The sequence below is a fragment of the Pongo pygmaeus genome, chromosome 5 (assembly GCF_028885625.2).
Source record: "Pongo pygmaeus isolate AG05252 chromosome 5, NHGRI_mPonPyg2-v2.0_pri, whole genome shotgun sequence".
NCBI classification, from domain to species: domain Eukaryota; kingdom Metazoa; phylum Chordata; class Mammalia; order Primates; family Hominidae; genus Pongo; species Pongo pygmaeus.
Genome location: NC_072378.2, coordinates 123,221,705 through 123,249,426, shown reverse-complemented (window position 1 = coordinate 123,249,426; position 27,722 = coordinate 123,221,705). Strand labels below are relative to the sequence as shown.

General features: G+C 35.7%; 1 protein-coding gene across 2 annotated transcripts in view; it reads right to left on the bottom strand.

Moving 5' to 3' along the window:
* CLVS2 (clavesin 2) overlaps window positions 1–27,722 on the bottom strand; it is a 70,244-nt gene that overhangs the window by 16,072 nt on the left and 26,450 nt on the right. For both annotated transcript variants that reach the window (XM_054493007.2, XM_054493006.2), the window contains exon 4: window positions 1,459–1,569. In XM_054493007.2, coding sequence (XP_054348982.1) covers window positions 1,459–1,569 — 111 coding nt within the window. The remainder of the gene's footprint in view (window positions 1–1,458; window positions 1,570–27,722) is intronic.

The following is a 27,722-nucleotide window of genomic DNA, read 5'->3' as shown; positions in this document are numbered from 1 at the left end:
GAATTAATTTAATACTTGGTGGTAGAAACAATTTTTACCATAAATTGTAATTGTTTATAGAATTCTTCCTCCTAAACTACTAAAACATTGTCAACAAATTCATTTACAGTAAACCCTCTGTTCACTGATGCTTGATATGAACATGTAATTATTGCAGTTTCAGGAGCACAAATTCATTTACAGTAATCCCTTTGTTCATTAATGCTTGATATGGACATGTAATTATTGCACATTTTTTAAAATTATACTTTAAGTTTTAGGGTACATGTGCACAACGTGCAGGTTTGTTACATATGTATACATATGTCATGTTGGTGTGCTGCACCCATTAACTCGTCATTTAACATTAGGTATATCTCCTAATGCTATCCCTCCCCCCTCCCCCCACCCCACAACAGGCCCCGGTGTGTGATGTTCTCCTTCCCGTGTGCATGTATTCTCATTGCACTTTCACACTCACAATAAATCTTCTACCTGAAGTGCCTTCTAGGTCATTGAGAAACATGGAAAATTATCTTCCATATAAATTATAGGAAAGTGTATTTTGCTATGGAACTAATCATTTGAAAACTGGGAACAGCACCAGGAAGTAAAAATAGCTCTATCCATGAGGCTGAAATATTTGGGTTTGTATACTAGCTCTGCAACTTTTCTTCTGTGTATGTGAGTAAGCAGGTTATTTATCCATTCCAGGACTTAGTTTCTTCAGCTCTAAAACAGGAAATAATGGTTACTAAATTTACTTTTCAGAGCTGTTGCAAGAATTAGTGAAATATACATCAAGTTGTATTTTAATAAAAATAATGTGTTCAGTATTTACCTTGTGCCCTACATTGTATTAAATGTTTTACATAAATTATCTCAATCTCAGAAAAATTATTTTGTTTTATGCACTTTGACTATCCTCACTGTTAGATGAAAGTGAATTTAAAGAGACTTCAAGTAACATGTAATTTAAAGAAATATTAAAATTTCCACACATTAGCATTCTTTTCAAAATGTGTGATTGATCATGATAATCATTGTAAAAAATTATATTAGATACCACAGATTTCACTACATTCATTGCAGTACATACTGTGAAAAAACATCCACTTACCAGCATATGAAATTATAACTTTTGTTTAGACTTTACTTCAAATTAAGTGCATCAATAACACTATAGTAACACAGCATAAGAGATTATTTTTGACCTTTAAATTGAGTCTTTAACATACAATGAATGTGCTAAAATGTCCTCCTTTTTGTGAGCAAGTAGGAGAGCTAGCCTTTAAACGCTTCTTTCACAGATATACTGTTCACAACCACAAGATTTGGAAGAATCTTAAAATGTCTTCTATGTTGATTTCTATACAATGTAGAAGTACATTTTACTATAGCTAACATTATATACACATTATGCATTATAATTCATTGGATGGGGGAGGAGAAAGGATTAAAAAACAAAGAAAAGAATACCCTTTTCCGAGTTTTCTCCTTCAGGAAAGGCCGGATTACGGTGTACAGGGCATGGATATACCATGGCTGATTAACAAAATGAATTCCTCCAAATCGTGCTGGGAAACTATCCTAGAGTAACATGGAGAAAAAAGCAATCAAAATATGCTTTAATAGACTGAGAAGGTTTAGGAAAGGTTATATGGTATACAAATTTATTCTTTCATATACTTAGATGAGATTATCTGTAAGTTAAGGAGAGAAAAGAAGAACCTTACCACGTTAAACATTGTACTTTTCATACAGTAACTGAAGCAATGTATAATAAATCAAATCCTTCCCAAGAATAGGTTATTGATAAGAATTTCAGCATTTTTAGGAGGGTTGTATTTTAAGCCTATAAACTGCTAATAGTCAGTACAGGCCAAGAAACAAAAACAAAAGTCATTAGAGATTTGTCAAATAACGAATCTACATTGTATAAAGGTTTCATTTAAATTCTTTATATTTAGATTAAAATCTATTTTTTAAATAAAATATTTTATTAAATCCCTATCTAGTCATCTATAGTGTGAGCAATGCCAGACACAAAACTCACTTTATTCTCTTTATCTTATTATTTTATCAACTTTGTTATAAACATTATCTTTTCCTTATTTTAACTGCAAAAAAGTAACATGCTTAAGCAAAATAAAAATGCAGAGTTGTACTGTAAGATACTTAAGGATGCATTTTGCTAGGTTAAATGAAAATCGAATCTCTGATCTCACTCCACAAGAGGAAAATGTAAAGCCAGCCTCCTCCTCTTCCTACCCATGATTAAATAGGTACAGACCTAGCCCATTCCAAAATGTGAAGGGAACCCTTAACCCAAATGAATGGCAACATTTGGCACTGCACTTGAGTATGTTAACGATTCTACATAAATGGATCTGATCCTTGCTACTCTTTCAAAATTACACATTGAACTGACTACAAAGGTCTTCTTTAAAAAGAAAAAAAAAAACTAGCCTACTAGAAGTGCCTTTGAAGTGGCACCATAATACCTGGCATTCTTCTGAATTCTATTTAGAGCATGAGCAGGAAGAAAAGAAAAGTAAAGGAACCAAAATAATGGTATTTTTTCAATTTAAATGTTCTCTTGAATAAGAGTCTCTGGTCAAAAACTTGCAGGGCATAACCCCATAAAAATATTTTGTTTTTATTTTGGACACTTATGAGCAGTAGTGAATTAATCTAGTATTTGCATATTGATTTGCAGAGCTTCCAAATTTCATTTTGCAAAGCAACTTCTATCTCTGAGAATAATACCCTATAAAGCAATAGTAGTTCAATAAATAATAAAATAGCTTAAGATAAAACTTTTGCTTTTTATGCCAGTGTCTTACTTCTTTTGTAAATATGTGGTTTTCATTCATTGAGAGGTTATTATAATAATAAAATGAATCTGAAATACAGGCATAGTATATTTTAAAGTTATGAAATATGTATAAATAAAAAGAAGATAGTATATACCTAAATAATAAAGAGAATACTAAGACAAATACTCACGTACCTTATTATTATTATTAATAATTATTATTTCACCTGGATATGGGAGTGATAGAGAGGTTTCCTTACAGGTTTCCTGGCCAGCAGGTATTTTCCTAGTTCAATGTTTCCCTAAGAATGTAGCACCTATAGGAATGAGGTCTCGCATCCAGTCCCCCACTTGCCCTCAATGTGTGCAAGCCTAGTCTTTCCTCCTGAGCACCCTACAATTCAGGCACCCACTATCCTCCAAAGTTCTAGGTTCCTGTAGTTAAGAATTTCCTCCCAGGTTTCACCTGCTCTCCTGTTTTCCTCCTGTAGATTTTAGTGTGTGCTTGGCTTAGAAGGATTTGTCTCACATTCCTGAGAGTTCAGCAATGCACTTGGAAATATTTTTATTGTGATGAAACCAACATCTTGGTACTTTACGGCAAAAAGATCTTTAAAAATTGTTAACCTGCTGCTCTACCTGAAGCAATCTCTAGAATAAAACTAAAGGAACACCAGCTATTAAGCCAAAAGTCTTGGCTCAAGTGATTATTATTATTTTTATTTATTTTTTTTTAAGACTGAGTTTCACTCCTATTACCCAGGCTAGAGTGCAATGGCGCAATCTCGGCTCACTGCAATTTCCTCCTCCTGGGTTCAAGCGATTCTCCTGCCTCAGTCTCCTGAGTAGCTGGGACTACAGGCATGCACCACCACCCCCGGCTAGTTTTGTATTTTTAGTGGAGACAGAGTTTCACCATGTTGGTCAGGCTGGTCTCAAACTCCTGACCTCAGGTGACCTGCCCACCTCGGCCTCCCAAAGTGCTGGGATTACAGGCGTGAGCTACTGCACCTGGCCGGCTCAAATGATTGTTAAACTTTGAGAATCACAAGAAGGTCATGCTGCTTCTTCTCTCCTGAAAAACATGAATATGCAAGCGTATACACATAACTCGCACACAATGCAATGTCATGGGCTTTCTTGGACACATCTTTAGATATACTTGATCAATACCCAATCACAGTTGAGGCAGAGTGAAAGAGCAGGGAAATCTCTGACTTTGCAATCAAGTAGATTTAGCTTAAAATTCTGGCTTAGTGTCACCTGTCAGGCATCAAAGTCCAAAACAAGAAGGTAGTCCTTGATTTCTTTCTTTCCCTCACTGTGATCTTCCTCGCTTGCGATCATGCCCCCAACTGCATGTCATTTTCCGGCCTCCCCTTCACTTCTGTGGTCAACATGCTGTTTTACGGCTTGTTAACTCTTCTCTCCCACACACCTACTGTGGCGTTCCCTCCCTTTGAGTATAATCTGGTTTTACTAATCCCTTAAGACTTAGCTCCAAAAACATCATTTCCAGGAAGTTTTTTTGATCTCTTCTCTCACTTCTCACTCATAAAAGCCCACTCTCTGCCATCACTAGCAAAAGCCTGGGTCCATCACTGCACTTGCCATATGACTCTGAAACTGTCTCTTTGTCTGCCTCCACTATTAAACCGTGAGCTCCTTAAATGCAGAGGTTACATGTTCTGTACCGTCTATTGGTGCCTGGCCTGTAATCCATTTCCACTCACATCATTCCCTACCCTATAACGTGGAAATGGAAGGTTAAACATAGCATTCTAAATGGGAGAGTTCTGCCAATGAGATGTACCTGAGCAATATTTAAGGGACCAAAGGGAGGCAGCAGTCACCTTTTTGTTGCAGTGGCAGCTGCTAAGCACCTTATTAGCTGAGAGATTGTTTGCAGCAATGTCTGAACCCCACCTTCCTCTTTCTAGGTGTCACTTAGAGGTGAGAGGCCTCCGGGACAGCAGTAGCCAAGGTGGGCACTAGTTTCTTGACTCTGAATCACTTCCACAGGGATGTGGCCTCAAAACCAAGGATTCAGCTGTACTTCTTCTTTAACTTCCACTGCCCTAGGTTTTCCAACGAGGCCTTAAACACTAACTCCCCGTATTAAATCCGTTTGTTCTTGAACTATCCAAAGAGATTTCTGTTTTGTAGTACTGAACTCTGAGCCAGATTGTGCCTCATTCATCTTCATATTCCCAGAATTTCAAAAATGTGGTGTGTGTGTGTGTGTGTGTGTGTGTGTGTGAGTGTCCCAGAAGAGGTAGATAAATGTTCACTGAATAGGCCTAGATACAAACTATTTAAGTAAACTATTTATCTTCTCTGATTCACAATTTCCTTAACTGTAAAATGGGAACAACATTTAATAGGATTACTGATCACTCACAATATCTGTTAATTATTCAGCACACCCTCTAGATACAGGGTTACCATATTAACCACCAGCCCCATCTTACAAATGTGGAAATGACCATGGAGGAGTGAAAGGAAAATAAAATGTCAGGACATCAAACTCAGTAAGCCAAAGGGAAAAGTTAAGCTTGGAAACTGAGTCACACAAAAAACTACCTTTGTTCCTAAATAGATAGCTGCAAGATAGAAGGCCACATAGCTTCCCAAGTGGTCTCCCTCATCCTGACAATCTAAATTAACAGCTTATCTTCACAGGTCCAGGACAAAGACAAGACTAGAAATCATCCCTCTACCAGCCAAGACAAATGCAGATTTACCAAGTAGCGGGAGATGAATGCATAATTGACTGTTCTTCTAGACTCTGCCTTCACACCTAATATGTAGATTCAGTGGGCAGCTAATCAAAGCTTCACAAGAATGTGACCCCTTATCTCACTACTTATTCTCCCTTGTTTTTTTTTTTTTCTTTCCCCTTTCCCTCCTGCCCACTCATCCCTCCTTAAGTACTGAAGTCCTCAAAATGCTCTCTGGAAAAAAACACAGGCCATAGATCTTACTGTGGCTTGGGTCTCCCTTTCCCAGGCACGTCCTCAACCTTGGTGAAATAAGGCTCTAAATTGATTGAGATCTATCTAAAGCACTTTTGGTTTTGCAGAGGTAGTTTTACACTGTGGTTTAAGTGACAGTTGTTTGACCTACAAAGTACAAAGTAAAAATAAAAATCACAATATACAATATGCCAATCATTGACTCTGCTGGCTACACAGTTCTTCACTGGAGACAATGAAACAGAATGGCCTGGCAATCAGGAAGAGTGCAGCCAAGACGGGTTGAAAAAAGGTAATAAAATTTCTAACTTCCAAATGGTTTTGCCAATTCACCTGCTTCCACTCCTTCTTTTTCCTTTGAGCAAAGCACTTTGTGCCTAACGCAAAGATTGTCTTGCCTCAATGCTTCAATTAATGGAAAGTTGGATGTCATTTATGGGGTAAATTAATTGATATGTATCATTATATGTGTGTGTGTATGTGGATCAGTGAATTATTCATATATTTCTAGCAAAAACATGTTTGCCTCACATATCTAACTATTCAAAAAGAAAAAGTAAAGAATCTGAACCATAGCATATTATTCTAACTTTTAAATAAATTTTGATGAAACACAAAAATGATGGGTTAAGATAAATACTGTTACAAGTAATATTGTCTGATTTATGAAGAAAATAAATCAGTATAACTTCCAGTACAGTCAATCAGGATACAGTTTATGGCTCCAAATGAAAGCAAAATGAACTTTTCTATGAGAATTAAATCCACAACTTTGGTCACAAGTAACACTGTCTAGGGTCCTAAACCAATCAGTTGTGTTAATATGTCTTTTCAGTGTGAACATAAGCAGAAATTGTATTTGTAATTTACTTAATTAAAATTAAATCTATCAGCCTTTAAAATATTTTTGTTTAATCACTTTCTTGCACTTTTTTGAAACATTTAGCTTCAACTACTATAGGCTCCATAGCAAAGGGCATATAGTGATAAGGTGTAGCACCCAGCACCTAGAAATTACATGTTTAATTCCATAACTCTACCCATAAAATTATACTAGGACCTAAAATACTGCATTATTCCTACTTGACACTAGGAATACACTATGTGTATAAATATCAAAGATACTTACTCTAGACATTTTCAATACAAAAAAAGTATAATTTAAAAAAATCACTCATAATTTTACCAACCAGAGGAAGACACAATACTCTAAGAATCTTGATGTATGCTCTCAAGTTTTTTTCCGAGTTTTATATAGATGATATGAAACTTGATATACCTGCCTGGAATTATGATAATAGTTATTGGTAATGGCTCAGAGGTGTACAAAGTATATAATATCACTCTTTCTGAAAGTGATTTGGTTTAGAGAGTAGAAGTGATTTTGTGGCAGTTGATATTGCTAATTCCCTCAGGAACATCACTATTAGCTTCCTTCAGATGTGTTTGAATTCAAGTTTGGTCTGCCTTGACATGCTAACCACACCGTGATTCCCTAAATATGACTTGTGGGGGTATCTTTTCTAGATAGTAAAACAGCATTTGTGTACCTTGTATCCATTTTTTAGAATGTTGTATTAGCTATTTGTATACAGGTCTTATGCATCTTCTGGAAGGTTCTGATTCCTGAAGAAAGTCATGCTTTTCCCAGTTCCAAATCGCTGCTCATAATCACTAGTGGAGAGACAGATTCAGGCAAGCCATTCACTTGCTTTCCTGACGAAAGCAAAGATTTTTACCAAAACATTCCAACCAGTGTCTTCGGCCAAATTGAGAAGAGACGGCCAGGAAACTATTTAATTACCAGCTAATCGGAATGTCTTTTTCTGTGCCTCACTTATAACTGGTAATGAGCCATATTTGAATGAATAGATTGAAAACAAAAGATTTCATCCTTCATACAGAGATAAGAGTTTAAATTGGGATTGTACACATGACAGAGGAAGCTCCACCTCTGTCCACTTAACTTTCATTCTTCATTAAAATCTCATGCTGTCCTGGCAGACACACAATAAAGGAACTTGATTAGATGCAAGGAATTGTGTAGAAGCCAAATTTCACCTGAAAAAAGTAATTAATCTGATATATAGGAAAGTAATAATAAATAATATTTTTTCTTACCAAGTTATTTAACACTTAGGAGTTTGCCGTCAGAGAAAAGAGAAAAAAAGATAATTGAATGGCTTAAAAAATGAATAGTCAATTCCTGTTACAGGAGACGTTAGTCTCTAGAGATATACAACACTGTATTTTAAAATAAATGGTTAGAAAGGGTTTTTACTTGATGAGCATTCTCTAAACGTAATGCACATGAATCACATATTTACATTTTCATGATTCTTTAAAAATAGTGTCTCAATTTTAATAAGTGTCTTAAGAAATAATATGGATTTACCATGATGAATCACTTAAAATAGTGATTAAAATGATACAATCATTTCCCATTAATATGTGGCTTTGTAAGTAAATTTTTTTAGAATATTCAATTTTTGAAATACGAATATATTTTGAAATAATTGTGCCCTCTCAAATGCTAAAATCTTAATTCCAAATATGCACTAGAATGTAGACAACTTTTTAGCATTAATTTTTAAGTTGAAAATTAATGTTCTAGGTTCACGTCTAGATACTTTATAGTATCTCTTTAAGACCCTCAGTCAAATGCCAGTTATTGTTTAAATTTTCCATCATGAATATAATTGTGTCAATATGTATTTCTCTTAAGTGTAGTCAACAGAATCTGCTCTATCCAAAGACATACACATCCTTTCTGCCATTACTATTAAAAAAAATCATTTCCCCATTCTATATGTGTTAACATTGGCTAAAGAAGACTTCACAACACTGTGACTCCTAGAAAATCTCTCTTTTGCCCTGTCACTCTCCTTTTAGAGAACTCAGCTCCCATTATAGAGATCTGCAGCTTTACTCTGTTTCATTTCTGTCTGAGGGTGTTTGTTGTTGTTGTTGCTGTTTTAAAGTTAATTAGAGATAATGCCCAAGTGACATATCTTCTCAGTGCACACTACTAGAAAATCTGCCATGGATTCTTCAGGTTTTACAAAATCGTGTTCTTTAAACTGTGGGCGGGCATTTACTGTAGGGAGAACAGGTCTCACACTAACATTTTGAAGGCAGAAGGATTTGGCTGCATTGCTTTGGTGATTCTACAATCACTATTTATAGTTTGGACAGGGAGAGTTTTCAACTTCTACTCAAGATGACTGGAAGGAATTTTCCCTGCAACTCAGAACTGTCCTTCTACTAAGTCCTTTAAGTTTTTCTTTATGCAACCTGTAGAGGAGCCTATCAGACAACATCATTGCGCTTGGGTGTTATTTCTAATTAACTTTGAAAAACACCATGGTGCTTAGAGCTGCTCCAGTTTATGAAAACGCAGGCCCATACAATGGCATGAGTTCCACTTGTTTCATACAAGATAGCACATGACTGTCACCTGCCTATGGAAAAATGAGAGTTTTGTGATGGTCTTATCATTATTGTAACCTTAATGTAGACTATCATTTCCAAATTTTTAATTTTTTAAAATCTGAAAAAAACTGAATGAATAGTCCAAATATACAATGAATAACTTCATTTCCTCTTTTGCCGCTTAATTATCACTTGTAATGAACAATTCTTTCCTTTTTTTTTTTTTTTTTTTTTTGAGACGGAGTCTCACTCTGCTACCCAGGCTGGGGTGCAATGGTGCGATCTCAGCTCACTGCAACCTCAGCCTGCTGACTCCCAAGTAGCTAGGATTACAGGTACCTGCCACCATGCCCAGCTAATTTTTGTGTTTTTAGTAGAGACAGGGTTTCACCATCTTGGCCAGGCTGGTCTTGAACTCCTGACCTCATGATCCACCTGCCTCGACCTCACAAAGTGCTGGGATTACAGGCATGAGCCACTGTGCCTGGCGCATAATTAACAATTATATATTGATTCCATGGTGGGGAGGACACAATGTTACTCTTTTTTTTTTCTCCTCTGTTTTGAACACAGGTACTGAAATAATCTATAACATTCTTGACTCCCAGATTCTGGTAATAAATCCACTTACCTATTAGACAATGTGTCTGTATCAGCAAAGGTATCCCTGCCTTTCAGTCTCAGCCATATACCCAGAATTACCAAATAGAGCAGAGGAATTATTATGGGGAAAACCTACAGGAGTATATTATGACCATATGCACAGGGCCTCTGACATGTGTGGGCCAGACATGATTAGGCTATCTCAAAATCTGAGGCATATTCTAATTATTGACAAATCATTCTTTTGTTACAGTTTTTCTGTGCCTACAGCTGATCACTTGGTGCTGTCTAACAACACTTCAAATACAGCCCACCCCCTGCCCAAGCTTGGACCCTTGATACGATGTTAATGTATTTGTATGGATAGATCTCTATACCAGGATAAAACTCTCAGCTTTGGTGACTGCTGTTTTATTTGTGATTCAATGACATCAACTTTGCATATGGAGTGAAATATCTGAGTCCTGAGTACAGTAAAATATAGACAACTTAAAGTAGAATACTATATAAAATATTCTCCTTGAAAGAGGGAGTTTTACATAGCTAAAGAGCTAATTTTTACCTAGCTAACTATTAAAACCAACACTAAAAACTAATCTGTAACATGTTTAGTCATCATAACTGAATGGGCAAGAAGATCTCTTTTGTGAGCAAAACATACATGGCCTTCTCACCAGTTACCTTTTCTGCCAGAGAAGGCTGAAAACAATTGGAAGCAAGTCACAGCCACACACCTCAACAGGAAGACACAGGGCTTGTTTAAGTCAGCTGCTGCTGGTGTGTGCCTGATACAATCAGGAGTAAAATAGCCTAAAGAATGTGACACAAAGTCATTCTCAGACCACCTCAGCAGTCTAGGAAGCACCAGTCTCAATCAAGTACAACAGCAGGAGAGAACGCAGAGCAAAAACTACTGCCTTATAAAAATGTGTTCCTAAGTCAGGCTCCTTTATTAAAACTAAATGCACAGTAAGGGTCACAAATAACTGTGCCACTTTTAATCAAAGGAGTGAGGGTATTAATTTTCTATGAACCGTATTGAGGCTTGTAGCTCCAGTTTGTCATCTGACAGCAAAAATGTCTTACTATTACTCCAGCTAGTATATCAATAATGGATTGGGTCTCCTACTTGACTTTCAAGCTACTTTAGATAACACACATTTAGAAGTGCTGATGTTCTCATATCTAAAATTGCCAAAAGGGAGGTAAGTGGCAGAATGTAGACTAGAGAAACTGAGAGGAAAAAATTACAGTAAGAATCAGGCTAAAGTCTCTAGTGGATATTCCAGGACACTTCTGCCTACATCAGGCATGTGAAACTAGCCAAGATTGAATTTAATGATGAAACAGTGCTGCAAGGGTTTGGCAAGACAGGAACTGTCATATTCTGAGGAGGGACCATACATTGGTAAAATATTATTGAAATAAACTTCAAAACATTCTTGTTATGTCTGTAATGTTGCTTCCAGACATCAGTTATAAGGAAATTATCATTAATTTGGGCAAAATGTTTTGTGCAAGAATGTTTGTTTCATTTTTACATTTTGTAACTAGGAAAACTGTCGGAATCAATTTAAATTTACTTCAACAAAAGAATATGTGGATAATGTATTTATAATATGTAATATCAAAAAGCCAGTAAGTGGCATTTTCAAAGAATTCCTAATGACCAAAAAAAAAATCAATATACAATATTAGGTTAATAAATTAGGAAAAAATAATTTATTTAAAAAATAATATAAAAGGCTTCGAAAAAATACATCAAAATATTAACCTGATTAAATTTGTGTAATAATAGATGACTTACTTTATTCTTTGTACATTTTATATTTTGCAAATGTTCTGAAATGGCCAATGTACTGTACACATGCATGCATGTATACACATTTACAGATATGTATAATAGAAAAATATCACATCCTTTAAAAAAAATTGGCACAAAGACAAATTATGTAGAATTCTAAGCATTAATTAAACTTTACAAATATTTACTAAGACTTACTCAAGGATAGGAAATGTAAGGGGAATGTGAATAAAGTAGTATTTACCTTGAAGGAGTTTATATTCTGGTAGAGAATAAGTAACATAAAGCAAGGAAAGATAACTTCCATAAGGTGTTAAGAGGCTTAAAGAAGAGAAAGAATGAGAGATTTAAAAGTTGGAGGGATGAGGAAAGAACTCACAAAAGAGACAGCATTAGGAATGGATCTCAGGAATGTCAATAAGAATCTGGTAGAAGAGTGTCCCAGGAAGAAGGGGCAGTAGGAACAGAAACAAGAAAGATCAGGCCACCTTTAGGATCCAGTTGTCAGAACTGTTTGTCTGGAGTTGAAGGTAAGTGTGAGGAAGTCTTGGCAGCACAGCTGAGAAGACAATGTGGAGCCTACCTGGATAGTGCCAGCTGCCTCACAGAAAGGTTTATGCATATCTTAAAGGCACTGGGCATTCTTGAGAAGGGAGTGACACATTGAAGCTGTGTTGTGGGAACATTGATTTAGTAGGGACATGTGGCTTGATATAGAAACTTCACATTTTAATATTTATATTTTAGTGCAACCAATTTAATGTGGAGACACTGAGTCACAAGTAAAGAAAAAACAGCAGTAGCAAGTAGAGTTTTAGTTTAGTTTATTTTAGTTTAATTTAGCTTTTTTTAATGACTAAGTAATGTGTGAGACAGACATCCATATACCAGGATCCCCCAATTCACGTCATGGCCATCTAAATCTGAGTAAAGGCAGTGAGGGTCAGGGCTGGGTAAGCACTGGAGTCAGACTTGAGAACTGATGGAGATATGAGTGGAATAAGGGTCGTAGGTGTCTTTGATGCGCATTTCTTAGAGCAGAAGATGGTGATTTTATGTTTTGGCCTGCCAAGGTTGTTTGCTAAATACCTGCAAAATTCTCTACTTTACTTGATTTCAAGTAGAGAGAAAGTGAAGTTGGAGATGTCAAGTCAAAGCTGTTAGTACTGGCAGGGTAACCAGAGCCCAAATCTGAGTCATACCAAGGGGTTAACTATAAAAGAAAAATTAGGTAGCCATGTTGAACATATGAGTGACATGAGACTCTACAACTTCACAAACAATTGTATGCAGAGGGGACGTGAGAGAGAATAGCTGAAAGCAGTTTGCCACAGTTTAATCTGGGTTAGTTGAGAGACCACTAATTGTACTAGAAACTGAAAAGAATCATATTTGAGAGAGTGATGTGAATTTCAAGTGTCTGTAGACCACACACATGAAGATGTTCCTGAGCTGGGATAGCTCAGGCCAGGGTAGAGATGTAGAAAAGCAGAAACACAGAAAAAAAATAAAAAATAAAAGATTCATGAATACATGTAAAGGCATTTTCAAGTGCCACAGTAACCTGTATATTTGAAAATAATAAGAAAACACATTTTTCTCTCTAATTTAAGTTATTTACCCATATCACGGAGATGGCTCGACTAAGGAGTTGGAGAGAAGAGGGAGGTTACTGAGCCAGAGTGATGATTTCCAATCATTTGCCAGAACGCTTTTAGCTCTACCACCTCCTTTCAGAACTGTGTGGTGTCCATATGGATTGTGAGGCAGTAGATTATAAAGATAGCTTGAGAGGATCTAAAGATGTTTCAGGCACATGTTCTTCAAAAAAGCACACATGAACAACAGCAAGACTGGGGCTCAGCGTGTAGGCAGCCCCTCAGTCTGAAAGTGCTGATGAGGAACTCTAATTCTGTCTCTGAATGTTTCCTGAAAAGGTGAGGGGAAAAGGGGATGGTACCTCAGTTTAGCTAATCCGAGAAGATCTACTTCCTCTTGTCTGTTAGTTTTATTTAACACAACAAGAAAGAAGCAAGCGTTCAGCTTGGGATCATTACCCTCTTTTCAAAACCCAGAAACACCTAATGAATGTACCTCTAAACACAAAAAATAACATCTAATTCAATGCTTCAAAGATTTTACTGAGCTTTTCTTGGATTTATTACAAAAAAAACTTACAGAAATTTATTAATTTTGGTTAATTGGAGTAGATTCTAATTAAAACACCAGGAAATTCAGATGGCCTTAGTAGAATTCTTCCTCCTTTTGCTTTACCCCCTGTGACTTTATTGGAAAGTAATAATCACCCAAAGCTATTCTCTAGAAGTTTTATTTTACATTGCTATAAAGTCCTCCAACAAATAAAGCTTCTCAGGAAATAATATTCAACAAATTGTTGAACCATGTTGTTGTTCATGGGAGTGGAGATGTCAATGATTAGCACTTACTGTCTGCCCCTAGCATTATTACGCATTCAATGCTTCCATTCCCTCAAATTTTACAATGGAATTGGAGTGTTCATACTAGTATTTGGCCTACTAATACGCATGTGGAAGATATGCAAGCATCTCTGTTTGTCCAAGCGTACACATCAGGACAACCACACACATCTACAGTCTTTCCTTTCACAATCTCAGTCATATAAAGAAAAAATGTCCACCCCAGCCACATCACTATTGCATAAAATCCTCTAGGAAGAACAGATCTTCTGAATAAAGAAATGTTCTTTCCAACAGTTGCTGTGTATATGGGTGTGTGTTTGTGTGGTTAAGAGACCTCCCTAGCTTCAACTTTTTCCTTGAAATGTATGAGTAGAAGTGAAAAAGATTACATGCCTTGCCTTTCCACCCACCCTTGATACCTAACTGAACAAAGCAATTCCGAAACTAGAAAAAAAAAGCTGGTTCAATAACCTGTTTTACAGAACATGAGAATCTGACTGCCACTGGGGCAATGCATGTCATTTCAAACATGGAAGTATGTGACATATTTATGGTATTGCAATCTTCATTTTTTTGAAACCTAATCTCTACTCTTTAGAATAGATAATGTAGCTCAACTAGGTAGATTCCAGAGATTTTTGAAGACAAAATATGAGACTTTTTACCCAACATCTTCATCTTCAACACTCTAACCGACCTCATCCATGTAGATTGTCATTGGATCAGATTTTGATAATATTTCTTTTTTTCTACCATCTGTTTCTGATTCCTTGAACATGAGTCTTATATGTGTTCATGTTTGTATAGGTATGTATGTGTGTACCCAATGGTAAGTTCCATTTTAAGATTTATGTATTAATCCTTAAAAAATCCTCACATTTTTTTTAAAAAAAATCAAAAACCCTTCACTTGTAAAAGTTAACAAATAGGTAGATTTTACTTTGAAGAATTCTGCTTTTATCCCTTTTATTCTCTCTGCCATATAGATTTGACCAAAAACAAAACAGTAACAAAATACCCTATTTCTTTTAATGGTGCAAAACAAAAAATGCTTTCTGAAGATAATGCCATGGTGTTCTTCAAAAGATATAATAAAATGTTTTTTCTTCTCATTCAACAAGTATTTATTGTGCCTGCTATACTCTGTATTGGCACAATGCTAGCAGTGGGATGCTGACTGTATATTTTTACTTATCACCACTCAGAAAGTACCTGAATCTATCTATTGATTTATTATTTTTTTTCATTTTGAAATAATAATAGATTCACAGGAAGTGGCAAAAACTGAGCTGGGTGTGGTCCCATGCACCCCTTGCCCGGCTTCTCCCAGTGAAATTACTAGAATAACGACTAAAACCAGGAAATTGACAGTGGTACGATCTGTGGAGCCTGTTCATATGCCACCAATTTTGCAAGCACTCATTTGTGAATGTGCGCATGTGTGTACTTCTAGGCAATTTATTATCTATGTAGCTTTGTGTAACCACTACCACATTCAAGATACAGAAATGTTCTATCACCACAGGGCTCCTTTATGCTACCCCTTCAGAGTAACACTCGATCTATCTGACCTCAATTCCTAACCGCTAGTAATCATTAATCTCTTCTCTAGCTCTGTAATTTTGATGGATTTTGTTGAGAATTTTATGTACATGATACAGTATGCTGCCTTTTGAGATTGGCTTTTCTCACTTACCATAATGCCCCTGACATCCACAAAAATTGTTGTGTGTATCAATAGCTTTTTTATTTGTTTTTCCTTCTACTACAAGGTAGTATTTTATAGTATGAATGTATTACAGCTTTAACCATTCACCTATTTTAGGACATTTGAGTTACTTCCAGTTTTTGGCTATTATGAATAAAGCCACTATAAATGTCTGTGTACAAGTTTTTGTGTGAAAATAAGTTTTCATTTCTCTGCATTAGATGTTCCAGAATGCAACTGCTGAATCATATGGTCTCATGTTCAGCTTTACAGAAAACTGCCAATTGTTTTCCCGAGTGCTTGTACCATTTTATATTCCTAACAACAAGGAATAAGGAGAGCCAGTTCCTCCTCATCTTTGCTAGCCTTTACTATTTTCACTTTTTAAAAAATTAAATGATTTTGAGAGGTATGTAGTGATATCTCATTGTGGTTTTAATTGCATTCCCTAATGGCAAAGATGTTGAACATCTTTTCATGTGCTTATGTGCCATCTGTATCTCTTCCTTGGTGAAATGTCTGTTTGCGTGTTTTAACCATATTCTTATTGGATTGTTTTTTCACTGTTGAATTTTTAATGATTTTTTATATGATCCTGGATACAAGTTTTTTGTCAGATATGTGGTTTGCAAATATTTTCTCCCCATCGGTGGCTTATCTTTTCTACCTTTTAACAGGATGTTTCACAGAGCAAATTTTTTTCAATTTTGGTGAGGTTCAATTTACCAATTTTTTATTTTTTGATTATGCTTTGGGCATCAAGTCTAAGAACTCTTTGCCCAGCCATAGATCCTAAAGATCGTCTCCTATTTTTTTCTAAAAGTTCTACAGTTTGCAGTTTTACATTTAAATACATAATCCATTTGAATTAATTAATTTTCGCCTAGGGTTTGAGCTTTAAGTTGAGGTTCTTTTGTTTCATTTGCCTATGCTTTTCCAATTACTTCCAGCAACATTTGTTGAAAAGCTATACTTCAACTGTTTAATTGCTTTTGCACTTTTCTCAATTATCAGTTGGACATATTTGTGTATGTCTATTTCTGGGTCCTCTATTCTGTTCTATTGATCTGCGTTTATCCCATTGTTAGTTCCACATTCTAATATTTATCTCTCTAATACTATTACTGCTATATCAATTTGACAAAAAAGAACAAAATCTTCTTTTCACTATGTACATTAAAAATATCTTTCAAATATAATCTTAGGTTGTTCTCTAAAAGATAAAGTTGATTTTTAATAAAATAATTCCTTACCCCCCAAAGCTGACAAATTATCTTGTCATTTTAAATCTTTCATCTTCATAAACCAAATAATAATAGTGTGAAATGTTTCCTTTAAACCAAAAATGGCTAATATGCCACCATGAAAATGATAAACCATATACCTGAGTCAAAGATACATTATCTAAAGACTGAGAAAAATTAGTAGAAAAAAATACAACTAAGAAATGACTAATTCAAAATCTCTTACCTATATAAAGAAACAATAGACAACAAAAAAATCTTTGCTGGTCTGGATTTATAGAATACCCATAATGCCTTGGACAAACCTGTCATTGTATGATCTTAATTTTATACCTGAAGAAACTGAGGCACAGAAAGTTTAAAGGCCGATATAATCAAGCTGTTGTTGATCAAGGTAAGCATGGACCCTAGTTTCAAATCTACTGCTTACTCCACTTGCCTATAATTTTTGTATTCACTGGTAAGTGGGAAAGAGATCAAAATTTGAATATTAAACCAGAGCTGAGTATCATACTAAGGATATGCTACTTCACATACTCTATAGCCATGCAGTATTCAACCACTCTACAACCAACACTCACTTTTATAATTTTCTTTGTTTAGGTTAAAAAATCGTATTTTATTGATGATAAAGTAATTTAAGGAATATTTGTTAAATGCCATTTTTGCCACTCACCTAGTAAGTGTAAGACACCATGCCTGTTTCCATGGATTTTCCTTTCTAATTGAAATAAGATTTTTTACTCTATATTTTACCAGAATGCCTTTGATAAAGTAAGTACCATTATAAGTAGGTATTTCTGATTTAAAGTGACAGACTGAAAACACATATTTGTCTCCCCTACTCCTGAGATTTTATTTAAAATGACAGGAAAAATATTTTTAAAAGAAAAGCACAAATAGTGAGATAACTGGAGGAAAAACATCATCATATCAATCATTTCAAAGTATTTTCAAATAGGAAAAGGAAATAAAAGCCTACTGGGAAAAATCAGAGGCCCTACAGATGCAAAAACTAAGGGGAAAAGGTACATGAATTAAACAAGAAACTGTAGGTTTAAGGGAAGAGTTAAGCGAACCCAATTTAGGATATTAGCCCTGCAACAAGACCAGGAATCAATCAGACAAATTAGAAAAGAAAGTGACTGGGCTAAAAGAATAATTTTTAAAAGAATAGAAATAATTTCCCAAAAAATGTTAAGAAAAGTTAACTATAAGATATTGGCAGTAAATAGTGAAAAGGGGGTTCTGGCTTGTAAGTATAATCTCTTCTATTTAATCTTCATGAAGAGGTAAGTATCTTACTTGATATAATATTAAATCAAGTAAAGTGTCAAAGAAAGAAAAATAAGACCAAGTTCCTCATAATGAGGCTAAGGCAATTAAAAAAGAAAAGTACTACTGGTAGACTTCCAATACATCCCTGGGTGTCTTAGCAGCAGAGTTTGGAGTTTTACTCCCTGACAATCTTCTGGAAACAGCCACTTAAAAGATCATTGTATTCTTTTTCCCCCAGCTCTATTGAGGCATAATTGATAAATACAAATTGTATCTATTTAAGGTGTACAACTTAGGGTTTTGGTAGACACAGACTTTGTGAAATAATCACTATAATCAAGATAATTAACATATACATCACCTCATATGGTTACTATTTGTATATGCGTGTGGTAAAAACACTTAAAGTCTACCTTCTTAGCAAATTTCAAGTATATGATACAGTTACTATTAAGTATAGTCCCCAGGCTGTACATGAGACCTCCAGAACTATTCATCTTGCATAACTGAAAGTTTGTCTCTTTTGACCAACAGCTCCTCATTTCCCCCTCCTTTAACAGATGTGTGAGCTGGAGTTAGAACTGACATTTGCTTGTGCAAACAGAGGTAATGATAACATTTTAGATAGGATTGAGATTCTAGGCAAGGCATAGGGGCTCAACGCCTGCAATCTTAGAACTTTGGGAGACTGAGAAGGGAGGATCACTTGAACCCAGGAGTTTGAGAACAGCCTGGGCAACATGGCGAAATCCTGTCTTTACAAAAAGTACAAAATATTAGCCAGGCATGGTGGTGCACAAAAAATACAACAAGTTAGCTAGGAGTGGTGGTGCATGCCCATATTCCCAGCTACTTGGGAGGCTGATGTGGGAGAATCACTTGAGCCCAGGAGGTTGAGGCTGCAAAGAGCCATGATTGTGCCACTGCACTCCAGCCTGGGCAACAGAGTGAAACCCTGCCTCAAATAAGAATATATATATATATATATATATATATATATATATATATATATATGAGATATATGAGATATATATTTGAGAATATGAGAGAGAGATATATATATTTGAAAATATATATATGAGAATATATGTGTGTGTGTGTATATATATATATATATATATATATCCTCCTTACTAAAGTACTTTGACTCTGCCCTAATGCTAGTAAACAAAGTAATATTTAAAGCCCTAGGATTAACTCTATGTAGTTTGGCTGAGCTACTCCTATATTAACATAAAGAAGAAAGTATGTGCTACTCTCAGATATTAACATGAAGAAAAAAGTATATGCTATCATTTGGATATGCACAGTCTACAGCCTAGTTCCACTTCAATATTACCTGGACTGCAAAGTCCAGTTTGGAGCTATGGAAAGAGACAAAGGGAAGCAGAACTGGAGAAAATATTACTGAAGATAGGGCTGACCTTTATGCTCAGCCAGCAGGGAATGAGCAATTCTCCAAACAAGCAATCATACACGAATCTGAACAACAGATAGTTTTAGGTGGCATAAAGCTTGACTTCAAAATGACTCATTCCTTCTTCTCCCTGCTAGAGCACTGAAAACATTAAAACAGAACATTAGACAAGGTTCTTGGATAACTGGGACTCCACTGAAGATTAAACACTACACAATGAATTCAAGAATCCAGTCTCTTATCTGTCTCTTATAATAGCTCCACAGGAACAGTGATGAGACGAAAGATCCAACACGGATAGAAATGAACAAAAAAAGAACTAAATTTACACCCTTTTATTAACAGCCCATTTAAAATTCTATTTCAAAGAAATAAGAAAAAATGATATGAAAGGAGACAATGGAATATTACAAGACAACACTGTGATGGTGATAAACTGTACTTCTTTTTCTGGCAGACAGTGCTTGCACAGTTTTTACTCTGCTCTTTCTGTATGACTTGGTAAATGTCCAGTGTGCAGAGCTTATGAGCATTTCACTAAGTGAAGGTGATGCATCTTCAGGTCTAACAGCCATTCTCCACGTAGGACGATGCATAAGAACTGGTCACACCATGCTCTTGACAAAAACTGCTTCATCGATCTGTTTTAATGCCCAGGCTCCTTGCTACCTACGAATTCCATCATCAGGCAGTATTTGAAAGAAATATGGCTGCTGACATACTTAAAGTGAACCAACTGCATGTTGCAACTGTTATAATATCTTCCCCTGTTTAATACATTCTTTATCATAGGGATGCTAGATTTATCTATTAAAATACACTTGTCCTGTCAAGTCAATAACTCTCCTACAAAAACAAACAAACAAAACAAACAAACAAAAAACTTATTTTTTTACAGTGGCATTCATGTCCTTCTACTATTTTGTTTCAACTAAATTTTCCAACCTTATTTCCTATTTATTCATGAATACCAAGATATAACTAAACTAACCTACTTCCTAATACCCAAATGCATCAAGTGTATGATTATCTGTCCATCAACTGTTTCTTAGTCTGCAATGCTTCCAACAATGCATTTTCTTTCTTTCAAAAGGGCCTTCTATGGATACCTCTTTTCTCAGTCCTTTCCCTGAGTAAGATCTAATGGCTCTTTACTTCCTTTTCCTTTCGTATGTTGTTTGCACTTTTACATAGCATTTGAAATTTTAAATTAACACAGTCTTTAGCTTTTTAATGAGATACTTTTCTAATAGTGGGAAATGTGTACCACACTGATCAAAACACAAGTGGAGTGATTACTTTTCTACTTTGGTATCTTAGTATGAAAAATTATAACAAGAATATCATAGTCTGGGTGGTTTAAACAACATTTGTTTATCACAGATATGGGGGCTGGAAAGTCAAAGATCAGGGTGCAGGCATGGCCAGGTTCTGGTGAGGGTCTCCTTCTTGATTTCCTCATGTGGAAGAGAGAGAGAAAGATAAGCAAACTTTCTTGTGTGTCTCTCCTTATAAGAGCACTAGTCTTACCATGAGGGCTCCACCTTTATGACCCAATTACTTTCCAATGACCCCACTGGGGATTAGAGTTTCTGCCTATGAATTTGGGGGTAGGGCAAACACAAACATTCAGTCCCTAGCATTGACGATAAACTGACAAAATGTTGTGAGTTTAGAAGGTGAATAACACACTATTTTAAAACTATGTCATGAGGAGAAAGGGATAGAGAAACAGGTCATAAACATTTGGAAAAAAAAATAAAAATGAATAATATCAGACAGCTTCCAGTGTTCAAAGAAACAGGCTGCCTATGTCTTTGAAAAATTGTTTCATACGAGACACTGCATTCGGTAGAGTGGCATTAATCCTGTGTTCAAGATTTTAGCTAAATTTAGGAAAGACTTTTGTTGCCAAACTCAGAGATGAAAAGAGCTGCTATGTGAAGTAGTACACTAGCATGCTCCGAATGTGCACAAACAAAAGCTGCATGACCTTGTTTTGTTTGTTTCTTGTTTGTTTGTTTGTCTTTTAGAGACAAGTTCTCGCTATGCTGCCCAGGTTGGTCTCGGACTTTTGGGCTCAAGCAATCCGCCTGCCTCGGCCTCCCAAAGTGCTGGGATTACAGGCATGAGCCACCGTGCCTGGAAGTTATGTGTACACAAGATGTTCAGTGATTTCTAAGTTTCCTTCAAATGCTAAAATTCTAAGATTCTAGACATGTTTGCACTAAACTCTTCATACAGGATCTAATATAGCATGCGCTTATCTGCTAAAACTGATTTAGATCTGTATAGCGTAGCCAACAGCTCAACACAAAATGCCAAGAAATAGAATCCCTATTAAATGAGAACAATCACATTCAGATGCTCTCTGATATTTTAATACTCAGTTTTTCGCTCATGTGCACTTAATTATTGGTCTAGAAAGTCTAAATGAAAAATAATTTGTCCAACTGTGAATTTGTAACCCTTAAACCTTTAAAGTATACAAATAGTTGCTTATGATTTACCAACATTTGATCGGATTTTAGAAGAAAATAAATGTTATTATTAAAAATTCATGTAAGATATTGTGCTATTAATGTACTTCTCTGTAAATGCACAGTACATTAATATAATAAACACAATTTATCATCAGCTACAGAGCTAATGCAAATATAAACCTTCTCAAGCAAATCCTTTCCACAAGAGATTTTAACATGCATAACAACTTAATTTTTTTTTCAAAGAATCTCTTTAAGCAGCATTCTAAAGTAAGTCCCAAACTCCTGGTTTATTTCACTTAAGTTAAGCCTGATGAGCTGCAGGTACACATAGTATGGCAGAGCCCTTATTTCTAGTCTATGCAGAAGAAACGAGATGAGAAAACCAGTGGACCAGAGAGAGTGACTGTGAGAGAGCTCATGCTTTCAGAAGACAATTGTAATCACCATGCACAGGAGAGACTGAACAGGGGCAGGCTAAAGGCAAGGCAATGTCCTTATGTTCTGAGGTAACCAAGGTGAGATGAAACAGAGATTTAAATGAGGATGGAAGAAAAATGTGAATGGGAGAGGACATAGACAAAACTATCTCCCCCTTCCTTTTCATTATCGCTTGGCCTGCACTAATGTGGACTTTTAGCATCTCTGGGCTGGTTTGTTATGAAAGTCTCTAAACTTCTTACTTCTTGAACTTTTCTCTTTAAAATTATCCCATTTTATGAGTATTTATAGGGTGAAAGTATAAACAAATGAATGGTGTCACATTAATTTTTCTATTGTCTATTTTTCATGATTTGTTCCTCTACTCAAGATGTCACTGATTCTCCATTCTTCATAAAATAGAGTTTAAATTCAAAGTGCATCACATTTTGACCCTTATCTAACAGATGACTTCTTTACTTTATCTTGCTTGCCTTTGATCAGCTCTTCACATCAGGCAGCCTAGACTCATTACGATACCCATAATGCAATATATGCATTTTCGCCTCTGTACCTTAGCTCATGCTGTTTCCCTCCCTACATCTCTCCACATACCCAAAGAAAATCCTGTAAAACTTATTTTGCCACCTGTTGAATTGATTTGAATAACATAAGAATATAACTAACAGACAAGAACAATACATATTGTTTAAAAGTGTGAGTGTCTTCATATGATGTAATTTTTCCCCTTTTTTGTTTTAACTTCATACATGGCTATCTTATTCTAGATTTTCATAAAACTATTTTTAAATGGTGTTTATTGATGGCTACCAGACTGAATTCTACTTCTTTCCTTTCCCCTACCAAAAACTGATCAGTACATGCCAGGTACAATATTAGCATAATATTTGGGATTTTATATGAATCTGATAACTTCATAAAATATGTTTTTCAAAAGATGTCTGATATTTTTCTCTAAGTATTTACATTTTCACTAACTCTGCTTCCTCAGGTCTTGCTATAAATTTCCTTTGTGGTCCCAAATGTGACCCATCATAGCTATATGTATTCACAATGCATAATTTTCTTAAGATGAGCAGCTGCAACTGCCTGATTCTATAAATTTGCTCATCAAACTATGCTAATATTATTTTTGAAATAGAGACTAACCTTTTTAACATAATGCATTGTATATTTATTTGCAAAATAATCTGCTTTACTTTTTACCATATATCATGTCTCTTTGAAATAAAGATTTTAGATTGAAAATATTATGTTCCAAATAGCAAAATATGTAAAATGCAGAAAATAAAAAATTTCACCATAGTCCTATTAGTATCATATAAGCATTGTGTCCATTCCAATGCCTTTTCTTCTGTCTTTGAATGTATTATTTACATCAAAGTGACAATATTTTACATTTGTTTATATTGCACATATTCCACTTAATATTATGCATAATCATTGTTCATATTTTTACACTTTGCAAATATTACTCTTAACATGGAAAGATCATCCTTCGTAGAAATCTGTCTCACTCTATTTCCTTACTATATGCCTACTATGTGGGTCACAATTTTCAGCATTAAAATTATCAATATGTTTATAAATTTATAATAAATATCTTAAATAGTGCTATGTGTTTTAAGTGGCATTTCCTAGGTAACAGATGCCAAGACTAGTATTTGCTTACAGAAATTTTATCAGGGAGTGATCTCAGGAGCAAAACTCATAAGGAAGAGAAAGAAACTAGGCAGAGGGAGACATTCAACTATGATGCAGTTACAACAGAGGAAACTCCACAGAAAGCTCTGGAGTTGAGGTGGTCTCTCAGAATTGTCCATAATGGAGGAAATGGGTAACGTATTTGTACTTGTGCATTGAACCTATCACGTTATGTTTACTTATGTTCCCTGGGGACATAAAGTCTGGCAAAGTAGCTCCCTTTAAGCAAGGGCAATTCTTGGAGACAGACTCAGCTTGAGCTATCAGCAGCGAACATTCCTGGTACCTGGAAGTATAACTGCCTTGGTCCGAAGGAAAGGAATCTAGGCAGCACACCACACTATCCATTACAGTTCACCCTTTACACCACTCAGATTCACTTGCTTCATATAAGTTCATATTATCTTGTGGAGAGGAACTTAAAACAGGATAGTGAGACAAATCACAGCTCTCACAGATGCTGCTGGTCTCAAAGCACTTCCTTCTTACAATGAATTTTTTCCTAACCAATGACAATGAACCCAAGAACTGGGCTATGGATTCAGTCCACCAGCTGTGAATCAGATCACAGCTAAAACTCCATTTATTCATTTTTTTGCACCTATTCACTCCCACTCTAATGTGGGGGGAAAGGCGTGCTTAATAACAGCTTTCCAGGTCCCCGGATATAGATGTCAGCTTAATTCCTGTGTCCAACAGACCTTTAAATAGCTGGGCAATCCCCTTATTCCTGTGTATAGTTACCCAGGTGAATGACTGTAAATCTCTTTGAAAACAACTGATGAAGTAATTTTATACCCTTGGTATTGCAGGGTCTTTCTTCATGGGGATCTATATTCTTCTTCAGTTCATGGATTTGGAGTCTGAGAACTGGCTCAGGTGAAGAAAGTAGGCATGGCATCCTAAGCTTATATTGGGATGGCCGCCCTCATCCTTTGGATTTCTTTTGGTTGACTATTTTAATACCTTTATTGTCTTCCCATTTATATTTCTCATAGGAACACATGGCTTAATAATTATATCCAAAGCTTCCTGAGTACTAGGCATCCCCTATGCTGCCATTCCAAGTGTGACAACTCATTACAATAATTGCACCCAACACACTTCTGATGTTAAAATGCCACAACCTGGCCAGTATTATTTCCAAATCTTATTATCACCATTTTTCAAGAAAGTATTTCTCTAATACATTAGATATCTTTCTCATAGTCCTTTTGATGACTACTTATCCTGAATCTTTCAAATGCCTGAGATATTGAACCCTCCAGGGTATGGTCTCTGAAGAGAATCCTACCCTATTTCATGTCAGGTGGAAGTTTTAATAATCAAAATTCTACCATATGCCTTTAGTCCACCCAGAGCCAATGGTATGACCCTCCTTGCTGCCACCTGGTGAGTTAGCTGAATTGAGTGTTTTTCTTACCATTGAGGGTCTCTTCATCTAGTTGAGAACATTGAGGAGATATGTGTATATTAATCATGTCTCTACAAATCTCTTCATGTGGTTTCAGTAGAAAATATTTGTGACATTCCCAAAAGTGAAAATTTCAACTTTTATGTCCTAGGAATAAACCAGTGCTTTCCATTTGTTGTAAAGAGCTAATACCTATGATAATCATTTTTAATCATTATCTTACAACATGGAAGGCCAGAGCCAGTGGCTATCAACTTCTAAGAGAAAAACTGCCTATGACTTCCTATGGTTTTTTAAAAAGAACATTATTTTCAGAAAATGGGAATGGTATATGTTCTTCATATCAAACTTCTGTTGGCGAGTTTTGTATGACGTGCCAGGTTTGGCTGATTAATTACATTATATAAAAAATTTCAGCCTGAAGGTTAATCCTCTTGTTACATAAGTTTACTTACATTCTCTTCTTGAGCATAGGACAAAAAAGAAATGAACGACCAAGGCTGATTTTAACCTTATAGGACTGGGTACCATGCCAATTTCTTTCATGTATGTCAATTCATATAATCATCACAATACCAGGTAGAGGCATTAGCCCTATTTTTGATGTGATAACAAAGACTTCGATCAGTTAAGTATTCTATCTAAAATTAAAATCTGGACATGATAGGGGTAAGATGTAAGCCCCGGAATGCTTGATTCTAAAGTCTAACCTGCCCTAGCAGTTGTCAAGAAAAGAGAAAACTGTGATTGGACTATATCCTGTGTAATTGTTCTCCAAAATCTCTTTATGAAGAAGGGAGATAATCAAAATATGATTTTCCTAGAAGCTTGCTTGGATGAGAAAAAGTAAATCTCTTTCTTCTTTATATGGCCTCATGATAAAACTCAAATCACAGTACATCAATTCTCTCTTATTGTATATAACTTAAGAATGTTTTGTGCTTGTAAATTAGGTTATAAATAACCTTATTGGAAGCCTCCAAGGGAAAAAAAAGGGAGGGGATAATTCTATTCTTAATACCAACACATGAGCTTCCAGTAAATAATTCCACCCACTCTAAAAACAAGAGCTGAATAATGAAAAACAAGCACTCTTGTAGGGAGAAGCTTGGCAACTCAAACACATAAACTGTGAGATTCAGGGACAATGCAGGAAAGCCCTACTTCTGCAGCAGCCTCAAGTTATTCTAAGACAGGGGCCTTCTTTAAAGGCCTTGATGGCTAGAGAGAAACAGAACTGCAAAGGAGAAAAGGACACACCACAGCAACTGCGTTCCAGAGAGCTCTCCATGGTGCTGCTCAAGTCAATCTAGGCTTCCTCTGACGGTTCCTAAGCAATGTTTAAGTTACTTTTACTCTTTTTGAGTTAAGGTCCTTCCTAGTTCTAAATATCTATAAAACTGGAACACAGTTTCCTGTTATTTACATAAGAGTGTTTCCACTTCCCTTTCCCTAGCTAAATTATGTCTCCACATTTAGCATTTAATAAGACCTGCTTTGATGTTTATCATCCACCTTACGTTAAGACACCATGCCTCAGTTACCATTAAATATAGTTTGTTGTCCAGTCCTGCAGAAACCCATCATTGTTCTATGTGAGGCAGAATGTGCTTTCCCTTAGTCATCTTAAGAGAAATAATGGGCTGACCAGATGTATCTCCCTGAGGTCTTTTGAAACCAAGTGATAAAGTTGCCAATCTGCTTGCATCACTACCCAGCTACAAATAAGCATGGTTTTCTAAGCCTAAGAGTCTTAGTTCAAGCCTGGTTGCATTTATTTGCCAAGAATTATAAGTATATGTATTAGAATTTTGATTTTGGAAATAAATTTCTTCCATATTTTACCCCGGGGGGGGAAAAAAGACCTCTCTGGGGATCCAGATCGAAGAGTATCATCTTTATCATCATCATTATCATCATCACCATACAACAATTACCATATAGAAAAAGAATAATTTATCTCCTAGCACCGTTATGCAAA